The sequence below is a fragment of the Rhineura floridana genome, chromosome 20 (assembly GCF_030035675.1).
Source record: "Rhineura floridana isolate rRhiFlo1 chromosome 20, rRhiFlo1.hap2, whole genome shotgun sequence".
NCBI lineage: Eukaryota > Metazoa > Chordata > Lepidosauria > Squamata > Rhineuridae > Rhineura > Rhineura floridana.
In genome coordinates this window covers 10,868,918-10,881,989 of record NC_084499.1, presented here as the reverse complement: position 1 = coordinate 10,881,989, position 13,072 = coordinate 10,868,918, and the positions used below count along the sequence as shown (strand labels likewise).

At 45.6% G+C, this 13,072-nt stretch overlaps 1 protein-coding gene across 3 annotated transcripts in view; it reads right to left on the bottom strand.

Annotated features, from left to right (window-relative positions):
• Positions 1-4,466: 4,466 nt before the first annotated feature.
• The window catches only part of ASTN2 (astrotactin 2), a 773,365-nt gene continuing 764,759 nt past the window's right edge, over positions 4,467-13,072 (bottom strand). The window contains exon 23 of one of the 3 annotated variants that reach the window (XM_061604309.1): positions 4,467-5,606. In XM_061604309.1, the coding sequence (XP_061460293.1) occupies positions 5,369-5,606 (238 nt within the window). In that variant the 3' untranslated portion in view covers positions 4,467-5,368. The remainder of the gene's footprint in view (positions 5,607-13,072) is intronic. The other 2 variants (XM_061604308.1, XM_061604313.1) reach the window with 2 other exon arrangements.

The following is a 13,072-nucleotide window of genomic DNA, read 5'->3' as shown; positions in this document are numbered from 1 at the left end:
AACCCTTCTCGATAAAAGCATATGCTGCTGCTTAAAGTCTGGCTGAGGAGCTGTTAGATGCTGGCTTCAACTGTACCTTAAATTCAGTGAATGGTGGGCCTTCTTCAGAGGTAATTACTATCGACTCATATCATGAACCCCAGAGGCAACCAACGTCCCTACCTGAGACGAGACTAGAGGCAAATTACTCAATCTCTCCATCTCCCGCCGCTCCTACGACTCCCGGTCCGGGCTGGCAAGCTCTCTTGTTCGAAGAACTGAGCCTAGTTAAAACGTATCACAGAAACTAGTAACTTACTTACCACGCTGGTGCAGGCACTCGGGCCTCGCCTTCTTAAGAGTACTTTTGATCATGGAACCTTGATAACTTCTCCACCTACTTGTGTTCAACAGAAGTTGACCTTAGGAGGAGCTGGCAAAAATAAGAATAAGCCTTCGAAGAAAAACTCCTCAGGCATTGGGAAGCAGAACCAAACAAAGAAATCAAAGAATATTAAGAACTCTAAACCAAGTCCTGATAGGAAAATGAATTTTAAGCCTCTGTTTAAGCTGCTGGATACCCAGACGTCGAGTGACACCCTGAGGGAGCAATGCCCTATAAAACCTAATAACAGTCCCTTACAAAAAAAGGGTATGTCTCTAAATCAAGAGAGCCAAACTTCCAGAAATGACTCTATAAATAGGGCTTTGGAAGAAAGCCTTTTATCACTGACGACTCCACCGGATACAAGGCCATCCTTTGCTAAAACTCAATTTCTCCCCTGGAACCCTGTACTACAATCCAAAAAATTGGTAGTTTTATATCATCGGAGGGCCCCTGGACGTCGGCCCTCCTTCCCGAGTATTCCATCTTTGGATAACTGTTTTGGCCAATCTCTCTCTGCACTACATCGCACGAACTATATCAAGTCTATGGCTAACATATCCATCAATCCTGACTACTGGCGTCTGATTGTCACCTTTCACTCTTCGTCTATCGCCAGTCAGATCTATCATGTAAGGGAGAATCTTAAGAAAAGGGGCTTAGTAATACAGCGTTATTACATTAATACTGCCCCTCTTTCACCGTTGGTGTTCTACACTTGACAATCCCCTAGATTGACTACTTCTGAGCTAGGGATGACTCCAACTCATGTCCCCCAACGGAATCCTCTACAGCTCAGTCCTGCAACATCAACTCAACCCTCTGTTTTCCCTAGTGGGACACAAGCCCTGTCAGCTTTAATGCAGGAATTGGAGCCTGAGGAGCTCCAACTGACGGAACGATATTCCCATTTACCTGATACTGAGCGATCAATGATTATCAATAAGCTATACTAGCTAATACATCGACTAGCTGCTATGAACCTGATGCAACTCCGTCGGAAAAATATTCTTTTACTTCCCCATCTGAATCTGACCTTTCTTCAGTTAAGCCAATACAACCGGTGACTACATGTGTAGTTCCCACTAAGATATCTGGTGCAATCTTTGTGGATGTTACAGGCTCCTTAAATCGGATCAGCAAGTTACATTGACATTCTTCTTCTTTAATAAACTCTACACATGGATCTATAACAGCCTCTTCCGTAACATCCTTCTGCATACGTTGGAACGCCTTGTTGTCAAAGCCTGCACTACATCTCCTATCGTGGAACATAGCAGGCTGGGATGCCAAGCAAAACAATCTAGAACTGAGCACTTACCTGAATGAACACGATATAATTTTCCTCCAGGAGACCTGGTCTACCCATAACTTATTCCTGGATGGCTTTTCCTCTATTGATTTACCAGCAGTTCCATCCCTGGGTAAACGGAAAGGTAGAGCAAAAGGAGGTATGGCAATACTACTCTCTACTACATTGACTGCTCATTTCAGAAGCCTCCATCCGTGCAATAATGCTGCTATGGCTGTCCTGTTGACGTTTCATACATTATCTCTTCTCTTAATTAATGTTTATATGCCTCCATGTTCGTCAAGGGAATACACCGATCAATTATGGGACAATCTAGACAGCTATATAACAGAACTTGAGTCCTGGTTTCCCAAAGCCCTATGAATCATCATGGGAGATTTTAACGCCAGGATTGGACCTAATAATGCTACACTTTTTGCATCGAAACTGTGGGGGGGTGAGGATAATGAACACTATGTCCCTGCCCATGATAGGGCCTCTAAGGACCTTAGGGTTAATTATCCGGGAATCTGTCTAACCCGCCTAGCTGGAAGCTGTAATCTTATTATCCTTAATGGCATTAATCCACTGGATACTTGCGCCGAATACACTTACATCTCTGGTAGAGGAAGTAGTGTAATCGATTATGCGCTAATTTCCCATCAGCTATTAAATTCAACAATTAATTTCCTTGTGGGCAAGAGACAAGATAGTGATCATCTCCCTCTAACCCTTTCAATTCAATTAAAAGAGAAGAGCCGCTTAGATATGGAGTACAATCCGGCAGCCAATTCAGCGTACTTCATATATAAGAGATCCATTTGGTCTCCACGTGTAGCTTCTATGGTTGCAGCCTTTATCTCCTCCCCTTCTGCTTTGGCCATTCAAGAACTATTAGTGAAGGCTTCCAACCTCCAAACGGCCCTAAATGTCTACGATACCCTGACTGTGACTCTAAATTCCTTCTTAGTCCCCAATTCCTCCTCTTCTAGAACAAACTTAAGATTAGGTCCTCCTAGATGGTTTGATAAAGACTGTCTAGCCGTTAAGAGACAATTAAGACAGACCTATCTACAATATCGCCAACAAAATGCTAGTACCCTTCCTTCCGAGTACTTTACCATTAAAAGAAAATATAAGGCATTAATAGCCATTAAAAAGAGGCAAGCAGTACACGATGGCTAGAAGGCCTTCTTTCCGTGTTTGTTGTGGGTGTGATGGTGGCCTAACAAATTCGATCTCCACAACAAAAGGGGTTAGGCAGGGTTGTATCCTGGCTCCCCTTTTATTTAACCTTTTCTTGAATGATTTGAAAATAAGGTGTCATTCCCCACTTCCATCCCCCCAAACTTAGTGAACACAGATGTCCCATTCTGCTATATGCAGATGACGCTGCCCTCCTATCAATCTCCAAAGTTGGCCTTAAACGCCTATTTCGAGCTTTTATGTCCTACTGCTCTGATAATCAGTTAACTATAAATTTTTCTAAAACCAAAATTCTAGTTTTCTCAAAGCGCACCTCTGTTTCTGAGTGGACAATTAATGCCCAACAAACTGCCCATGTTACGCATTATAAATACCTAGGCATTACGTTTCATTCTTCTCTCTCCTGGGCTCCCCATATTCGTGCGGCTGTCTTGACTGCCCGGAACACAGCAAAGGGTATTCTTCGATATTTTTACACCAAAGGGTATATTCCTGCTGCTATCCAGGTTTTTAGAACCAAGATTATTCCCCAACTTTTATATGGTGCCCCACTGTGGATCCGTGCTTATAACTCCTCTGTAGAATCAGTACTCTCTAATTTTTTATGACAAATTTTTGGTGTCCCAAGGTGCGTCCCGAACGCAGCTCTCAGGTTAGAATCTGGCCTAGCCTCGATTGAATCTCAAGCATGGTCTCTTGCGTTCAATTACTGGATCAAATTATCCTATGAATGCCCTCCTGGCTATCTAGCATCTCTTTGGAAAGATCCTTATCTTTCCATGTCGATGAAAACATTTCATGCTAAACTTCCCAGGTTAGGCTTTTCCACAGAATACTTATCCTCCCAAGCTCTAGCAATGGTTAAATCTACCATTCAAGCCCGACTTAGGGATATAGATCTCCAAAGTTCAACCGCCGCAGCATCCAAAGTATACTCTCCCATTCACTTCAACCTGAGTTTTGACCCTCTGAATTGTGCCTCATACTTGGATTTTCTTATTGTTCCCAAATATCGACTTGCATTCACGAAGGCCAGATTTAATTGCTTAACCTCAGCATTATTGGAAGGGAGATACTAGGGAATAGCTTATGTCCAACGCCTCTGCCCCTCTAAGGAGGGTGGTACCGAAACACTCTTACACGTTTTTTTTGTCTGCCCATTATATTCCTCTGAACGTTTTAAATATTAACCTCCCATCATAAGAAAGCTTCCTAATGAGTCCTCTGATCGTTTGTTACTCTATCTTTTGACAGGCTCAAACAGGACTTTTACTATGTCTGTTGCTAAATTTGTTCATGCTGCCCAACTTAAACGGTCAAAATCTTTGTCCTGAATGACCTACTACATGACTTTAGCACGTTGATCCTTGTATTTTGTATTTTATTCCTTTGTGTGATGGGTCTTTGACCACAATAAACAAACAAACAAGCCTTCCTCTGAGGCTGAGCGGCGGTGACTGGCCCAAGGTCACCCAGTGAGCTTCATGGTGGTGTGGGGATTCGAACCCTGCTCTCCCAGGTCATAGTCCAGCACCTTAACCACTACACCATACTCTCTCTAGGGAATATGATGTCTTCATAACAAAACCCTTTAATGGATTGCTTTTCTTCTCTCTCAAACACCCACTTTGCCCACATTTCTGAAAGTTTCCATGATCTGCTTATCACTAGGATCGAGCTGTTCCCAAATAATGATGTTTTTTTAAAAAACTTCATGATCAACCAAAGGATCGCTAAGGAAGTGTGTGCACTTTAACGACAGAAAAGTGCTGCAGACTGAAGAAATGCCAGCCAGGCAGAGGAGGTCGAAGTAAATATGAATGTTTTAATGCACAGAACAACCTGTCAGGACCCTGCTAAGGATGGCTGCACAAGCAGCAAGTTCTATAAACTCGGAGCATTTTGTCTTTGCATTTATCATTTTTTTCAAGGGTCGCTAGCAAAGTCCTTCTGCACCTGCCTGGTGTTAATCGTTTGATCTCTTACTTCCAGAGTGATGCCTCTTTGTAGGTTATTTGGCTCCTTGCTTATTAAGCTCACGTGGTCCGGCACACAGGTCCTTCAGGGCAAGGGCTCCGTCGGGGTCAATAGCTCTGCCCCGAGGACCACTGCGGCTATCAATACCCATCACTATTGTGCCCCCTCCCCAACTTGTCTTGATTTTTAAAAAATCTTCTTTCTCCGTCTCTTCCTCTCGCCTTTTGAGCATGTAGTCTAGGGATTTAGTAAGGACAAAAAAAGAGATTTAAAAAAGGAGAGACACCATTTAAAAAAAAAAACTGAGCAAAATTATGCACTTCCTTTTTTAAAAATAATAATTAAAAAAGGAAACAAACAAACAAGAAATCTTGCTGATCTGTCAATTTGCTACTGTCCATGGAGTCCTGTGTGGTTTTGTTGCTCTCCTTTGCCTTAAACTGCAGGATGCCGTGAGGCTGCGCCCCGGTAGAGAGTCCCATGCCGCATGGCTATCTGGGCTGCCATATCCACGTGGCCGGCACTGGCTCTCATCGCCCCTTCGACTCGCCGTACATGTTGCGCAGCATAGAGACCATTTTCTCTTCGCATGTGATTTTGGTGTCTTTCAGGATGCTGTACCACACCATGCCGGGCGGCCTGACCTCCTCGCTGCGGCAGAACAGGTAGGGCATGGTGTCGGTGCGACTCTGGATGTAGGAGCTGCGCAGCAAGGTTGAACAGTGGCTGCTGACCTTCTCCAGCCTCCTCAGGATGAGGTGAGCTTTTCTGGAAGGGAAAAATGGACAGGGAAAGAAGCAGCCAGGGTGAGATGTCAATACGACTGGGCTCCTGAAGCTCCTCCTTAATTCGGGACCAAAATACATACGCCAACCCTGACTTCCAATTCGTCCAGGGATTGGGGGGTACTTTGGGTTAGGGCTGGGCCCAAATGCCTGCCAAACTTTGACGCCCCTTTTCATAGTCTTGCCAAATTTGGGGAGAGGTCACTGATTCTGACAGTGGCCCTGCCCCACTAACCTGTGGTGCCGGTGATTCCATTTCTTGGTACTTTGTGGCACGGCCCTTTTGCCTTATTTCCCCCCCAAATCATTGAAATGAGGGCAGGAAGCATTACCCCCACTCTGATTTGGCTTCAAGCATCATCACATAACTCAGGGGTGAGCTACCTCAGACCTGGGGGTCAAATGTGGTCCTCCAGGCCTTTCTCTCTGGCCCTTGAGAGTCTTCCCTCTCCCCAGGCCACACCAGCTACTGGTCCTGCTTTGCACCTTCCTTGAGAACCTTTGCATGGCTGGAATGCACCACTGACCTCCTCTTGGCTGCATAGATGGAGGACAGAGAGGTGTGTGTGTGTGTTTAGACACGACCCAGCCGTACCAAGGTAACATTTGCATTCATTAGTCTGCCCACTTTTCTTCTGGTCATGCCCACCACTGGGATGAGACCCCCAGAAAGGAATGTGGCCCTTGGGATGAAAAGGTTCCACATCCCTAACCAACCTCATTGGCTTCGTAGCATTTTCATGGAGGCAGATCAGAGTGAAGGCAGGACACGTTGTTTCTTGCTCTAACTCTGGCAATTTATGGGTCAAAATAAAGAAGATTGGGGAAGGTTCCTAGAAGCTCTTGAAAGACCACACATGGGTATAGGAAAACAGGTGAACCTGTGGTTTCAGCGTCTTTTGAACCCTCCCCCTCAAGCACCACATTTGGGCCGAAGAAATTAGCTTGACACCTTCAGTTGAGCCTTATTTTGGAAGGAATCAAAACTTTACTAAAGGAGATAATCCTTCCTCCATTCTTTTCTACCCGAGACTGACTTTCTTAAAGGTGTGTAGAGTGAGGTCAAATTGTGAAAGGCTCTGTGGCTGTTTTGTCCTTCACCTTTTCTTTGAGAATGGGATGGAGGACAGATTGGCAAGGGATTGCCTTCTCCTGTAGCGTGTATCCTTCAAGGTTTCTGCTTCTGCAAAAAAATTACCATGGTGCACCCCTTTGTGGAATGGGGAAGGGCTGTAGGTCAGTGGTAGAGCTTCTGACTGGCATGCAGAAGGTCCCAGCTTCAATCCCCAACATTTCCACGTAGGATGGGAATGTCTCCCTGCCTGAAACTCCGGAGAGCGGCTGCCTGTCCGTGTAGGCAATACTGAGCTAGATGGAGCAAACGTCTGACTCAGTATAAGGCAGCTTTCTATGTTCCTATGCTCACAGTCACGGGGCCTTCAAAGGCGCTAGAATCCCCACCACCATATTCCTTGGCTTGCAGCACCCTGTGCTGCGGCTTACATTTTTTTATTTAGAAAGACGTATAAATTGCTTTCATCGAAGCACTCTGTAAGCAGCGTACATAATAAAAACCATCAACACAGCTACAATCCTCAAAGCTACTAAAACACAAATGTATGTTAAAGATTATATTTCAAACCCAGAACATTATTTTAAAATTTAAAAAAAGTAATGTCGGTGACTAAATTAAATGCCTGGGTAGCTTGCTGAAAAGGTTTTCAGCAGGCGTCTGAAGGAATATATCAAGGGCGCCTACCTAATGTCAATAGGGGGTCCCAAAACACAGCTGCTGCCAGACTCAAGGACTGGTTCTTTGCAAAGGCAAAATAAACATTACGCGGCCCCTGTAGGGATGGGCAAACCTGTCCATTTCGGTTTCTCTCAATTCTTATCCCCCCCCCAAGTTCAGTTCTCCACAGTTCCACATCTGTTTGCAATGTTTTTTAAAGTCCTCATGAAAATTCATCAGCATTTTGGCGCACATTTTTCCTAATATCCATATTTTTGCAACCAATTAACCAAAATATAATGCATTTGAATGTTATTTTCCCTAATAAGTGCATTTTTATGTACACCTTATCCCAGTATGTGCACTTACACATTACTTCGCTGGGGAACAACTTGTGAAGGATTCTTGTATTGTTTCAGGAAAGGCAAATGAGGTAGGTTTGACTTTCAGTGTGAACCGAATCAAATTCTTCCCCCTTTTCTAGGCACTTGTAAAAGTGCAAGTACATGAGCCGCGATCAGTCAGCTGCCCTGCATTAGCGGGTGTCAGCATTCTGCCCTCTTCCTGGGCCAACGTCTCCTAGAGTGCAATCGCTTGTCAAGGCCGTGCTGACTTTATGGTGAGAAGAAAAGAAGCAAGGAACAAAGTAGCACAGTGAATCCGAAAGAGGTGGCTGGCCAGGGTCAGGAGAAAGCGCTCTGGAGACACGGCTAAATCAAAAGGAAGTGTTTACTGCAGTGGTTTGAAAGCTCCGAGACCATCGATTATTCTCCCCTCCCTCTGGTGCCACAGGAAAGCTCTAGGTTTTTGCTTTGGGGTTTCTCAGCAGGAATGTAAATTCAAGCTAATGACATGTCAGGAGCAGAGTTGTCTGTCAGCCAAACCTAAACAGAGGGATTATTTGATTAAGGCTAGCTTCGTGGGGTTTTGGAGCTCAGGGTTGCCAACTAAGATGTCTCAGGGAGGGAGGAGGGTTACTGACTGATGTGTGCAGAGAATCATCCCTGTGGACCATGAGCCCAAGAACCAATGCCTCACATGCTGTACAAGGGAGATGACAAGGGGCACTGGCCGTGGAGGTTGGTCTCCTTGGGCAGATGGGACATCACCGGACCAACCTCTGGCTGCCCTCAGCTGGCCCCCACCTACCTTCTTAACTTACAAGCCGTCCAGAAGGTGGCCCTGGCTATCAGCTTCCTCCTCCTTAGTCTTAGTGTTGCCCTTGTAGTACTCAGCAGGGAAGAGGATGGGGATAAAAGTAGCATGAGCCATTGGCTCTGGCTCCACCTACTGTGGGGCTCCCTGCCTTTCGCCTTACGGGTCCCAATGGGCGATGGGGTTGGGGAGGGGGCAGAGGACACCAAATTAAAGTCAAACATGGATCTTTCACAATAGTTATGTAGCTCCTCCGTGAAAGGGAAAGCAATGGTTCTGTCCCCACCCCCCATGTCTACCAAAAGTTGATCTTGATGCTTAGTATCATACAAAACGACTCTAGGACTTAACAGAGAGTTGGCCTGAGAGCCTCCTTCTGCTCCTGACATTGCCAGCTGAGCAATTCTCATCATAAGTGTGTGTGAGCATTTGAATTATGACCTGTTCCTGCCCCCACAGCGCTCTGGAGCGGCCTGAGACACCATCTGTACAGTGATGCTTTGGCTCATAAGGACACGAGAGGGTGTGGGTTTACGGGAAACAGCCACGACTGAACTGGCATGGGTGGGCTGGGAGAAGGAGAAGCAGCTTCATGCAAGAGTAAATCTAGATGGGAGGGTGGGTCAGAGACGAGGAGGAAACGAAGCCTTCAGAGGCTTTCGTTATGACATGCTCCTTTCAGCCTCAAACAGATGACTGGGAGCATCTAGGCCAAGCTGCTGGTATGACTGACTCACTTGTGCGAAAAGGTTAATGAAGTAATGTCTAAAGGTTAGGCTTATCTTTGGCTGACATCTTCCCCTGAGGGAGAAGGAGAAAAAGAACAGGGAATGGAGGGATGGAGGCAGGGAAGGGGAGCAAGGTACCTCCTGGAGAAAGCAAGAAGATAAATTAGAAGAGGTGTCAGGGGAGCGCCATAAATCAGGTCGCTGGGTCCCCTCCAAGTTCTCCCTGAGGATGTTGGGTTTTTTCAAAACCCAGAGACTGAGTTGTCTCAAATGCTGACATGCCTCCCACCCAGCTCACTCCAGAAAACAGGAAGAATCTAACATGAACGATAATTAATTGAGTCATCAAAGGGCAGTGTTAAGAAAGGAAGGGCGATTCATGGGACATCTTATGCGGAGCATGGTCTGGTCTGGATAGATTTCTGCAACGGATCGGCAAGGATTACTGATGCCCAGTTTTTCAAACACTAGCAGCAACAACATGGCCTCCCCACCCCCTGCAAAATGCCCCCCCCAAATACTGCTGAAAAAATGAAAGCTTAGGGTAAACAAGCTTTGTGTTGAAGGACTGTGAACTCAGTTCTGGTCCTTAAAACAAGTTTCTGAGCTCAGAATTCTTTAATTTCAATGTGTATCTTTTGCACGTGGTTTTGGTTGGTGGGTTTGGGGGTCCTAGTAAAAAAAAGCCAACATAAATCCCAAAGTAAAGCCTGACGTCTGCCCGCGCTTGTCTTATACAATCAGCCTGTAACCACTTCCTCCCACTGCAGACCATCTCCACCCCTGCCATGATCAAAGGGACCTACTTTATACAAAATCAGATCGTGGGCCCACCTAGCTTTGTATTGCATGCTCTGACTGGCAGCAGCTCTGCAGGATTTCAGACAGGAGACATTCCCAAGCCCTGCCTGGAGATGCCAAGGATTGAACTTGGGATCTTCTGCATGCAGAGCCGATGGTCTTCCACTGGCCTACGGCTCCTTCCTCTAGCAATGGCCCTTTGTGACTGCTGACAGACCTTAAGAACAAATGACGGAGGAGGAAAAATCCGTTATAAACAATGGAGCCAAATTTCCCTCTCTGTAATGCACAGCCCATGTCATGGAGGCTCTGTAGCTCAGTGGTGCGGAACAGCCGCTTTGCATGCAGGTCCCAGGTTCAATCCCCAGGAGTTCCAGCTCAAATACAAGCAGGATCAGGCAGCAGGTTGATGGGGAATAATTCTGCCAGTTTGATTAGGCAGTGCTGGGCTGAATGGACCCAGTCACTGCAAGACCACTTCCAATGTTTTTCTTTTTTAAAAAATAAAAAAATAAAATTATTGTGGCCAGAAATGTGTGGTGAGGAGCCTCAGGGTGATTTTTAGAAGGTGGGGGTGAAAGAGAACAATGAGGTGCAGCCAGAAGGCTACAAACTGTAGTGTAATAGATTAAATTATGTAATGTTGATAAATGTTAAAACATTTAACATTTGTTAAAAACTTGTTTTTAAAGTGCCAAGGAGCTGTCAGTTATCCCAGTCTGTTTGCCCTCATTGGCCAGAGTTAGAAACTGTCCTAGTTAAATGTTCAAGAGGAGAACACAAGTGAGAGAGAATGAGGGAACATATAAAGCAAGGGTGAAGAGCCTTTGCTGGTTGGACTAGGACTCCCGCCACCCCTGACCATTGGCCATGCTGGCTGGGGCTGATGGAAGTTGGGAGTCCAATGACATCCGTTGTCTGCATCAATTTTGTATTGGCGAAGTCCTTGAGATTTGCAGATGTTCATACACTTTTAAATATTATTCCTGCTGTATGGGGATTAACAGCAGGACAACAAAAATTGATTTTATGAGCCCTTATGGTCATTAAGAGACTTGCATTTTGAGCTTGGAAGGATTAATACCATCTATATGCAATGATCTAAAGATCTTAAGGGGCTGGCAATATGTGAACACATTTTTTATAAACACCAGCTTTGGATACCTATTTGGACATTTGGATGGCATATGTTAATCTGTATGTGTAAATGAAGATGGATGTATTGATGCTTATTGTATTCTTAATGTAAACTGGTGTTTCTCTCTCTTTTGCTGCCCCCCCATTTTATTTTATTTTTTAAAATAAATTTGCAAAAATAACAACAAAAATCCCTAACCATTGGCTGAGGCTGATGGGAGTCCAATGACATCTGGAGACTGAGCCAGAGGTCCCTCCCTCCTGATAGAATAAAGGGACTGAACGAGAAGATCTGCTCTTCCCAAATCAGTATCTTTACCAAGCTAAATTTCCATCACTGAACACTGGGTTTTGTATATAGCCACTGAAAAGTAACATCTGAATCGATGCCAAAGAGCTCATCTCAGGCCAAACCCGTATGTGTCATGCTTTTAGTGAGAATTGTCTTGCCTCCTGTCCACTGCTGCTTCTCGTGTGGCATTGTTTCAGGCATACCAAAATAGGCTGGGGTTGAACCAACCCTTCCCAGAGAAGTCTGGTTGAAGGCTGATGGTTCCCTGGACTGACTGACTACAGGCAGCGTATACAGTACTGAGCGAGATGGACCAATGGTCTGACTCAGCATAAGGCATCAGTATGTCCCTATGTTTCAGGAAAGGGCCGTAGCTCAGTGGCAGAATATCTGCTTTGCATGCTGAAGGCCCCAGGTTCAATCCCTGGCATCTCCAGGTATGGTTTGGAAGGACTCCTGCCTGAAATCCTGGAGAGCTGCTGCCAGTCAGTGTAGACAATACTGAGCAAGATGGACCAAGGGTGTAACTCCGTGTAAGGCAGCTTCTATATTCCTATGTTTCTGGGAAGATCTGTAGCTCAGTGGCAGAACATCCGCTTTGCATGCAGAAGATCATAGCTTTGGGTATGGGGTGGTATACAAATGTAACAACAACAACAGCCCCTGGCAGCATCTCCAGGTAGAGTGCCCTCTTGTACCATTTTGGCTGCCTAAGGATCCACACTCAGAAAATGAGACCGCTATTGTTATATAGCAGGGATGGGGAACCTTTTTGAGCCTGAGGGCTGCACTCCCTTCTTGGCAACCTTACAGGAGGCACATGCTGGTGGTGAGTGGGGCCAGGAGGCTTGTTTCTCTACACAGTCACTCACACCTCTCTATCCTCCCATTTAGGCAAGTGTAGAGAATGTGAAGCTAGATGGACCAATGGTCTGACTCTGTATAAGGCAGCTTCCTAGGTTCTTCTGGGGAAGGCCGGTAGCTTAGTGGCAGAGCATCTGCTTTGCATGCAGAAGGTTCCAGGTTCAATCCCAAGTAGGGCTGGAATCTCCGGTATGAAACCCCGGAGATACATTGCCAGCCAGCATAGAGAATCCTCAGCTAGATGGACCAAAATTCTGAGTTGCCTCCTACGTTCTTATGTGCGACTTGCCCTTAGGTTACACTGTGGTCAGTGCAAAGATGCTCTCTCAGTTTGCCTGGAACAAATGCCTGCTGCAGATTTGGGGAAAGGAGTATGATTCCTCCAGTGGTGCTGGAGGAGGGGGTTGCTGTTTAAAAATAATAATAAAATAAAATTTTATTTGTGAGTCGCCTATCTGGCCGAATTAACGGTCACTCTAGGCGACGTACATCGACACATTAAAATACAATAAAAACCAACAATCACAATCAATAATTATCTAAAAACACCCTTCCAGTTAACAGCAGCATAAAGGTTAATCCACCCCGGAAATCCTGTAGGCCTGTCTGAAGAGCCAGGACTTTAAGGCCCGGCGAAAACTTATCAGGGAGGGGGCATGGCGAAGGTCAAGAGGTAGGGAGTTCCAGAGGGTGGGAGCCACCATCGAAAATGCCCTCTCTCTGGTCCGCACCAGCCTAGC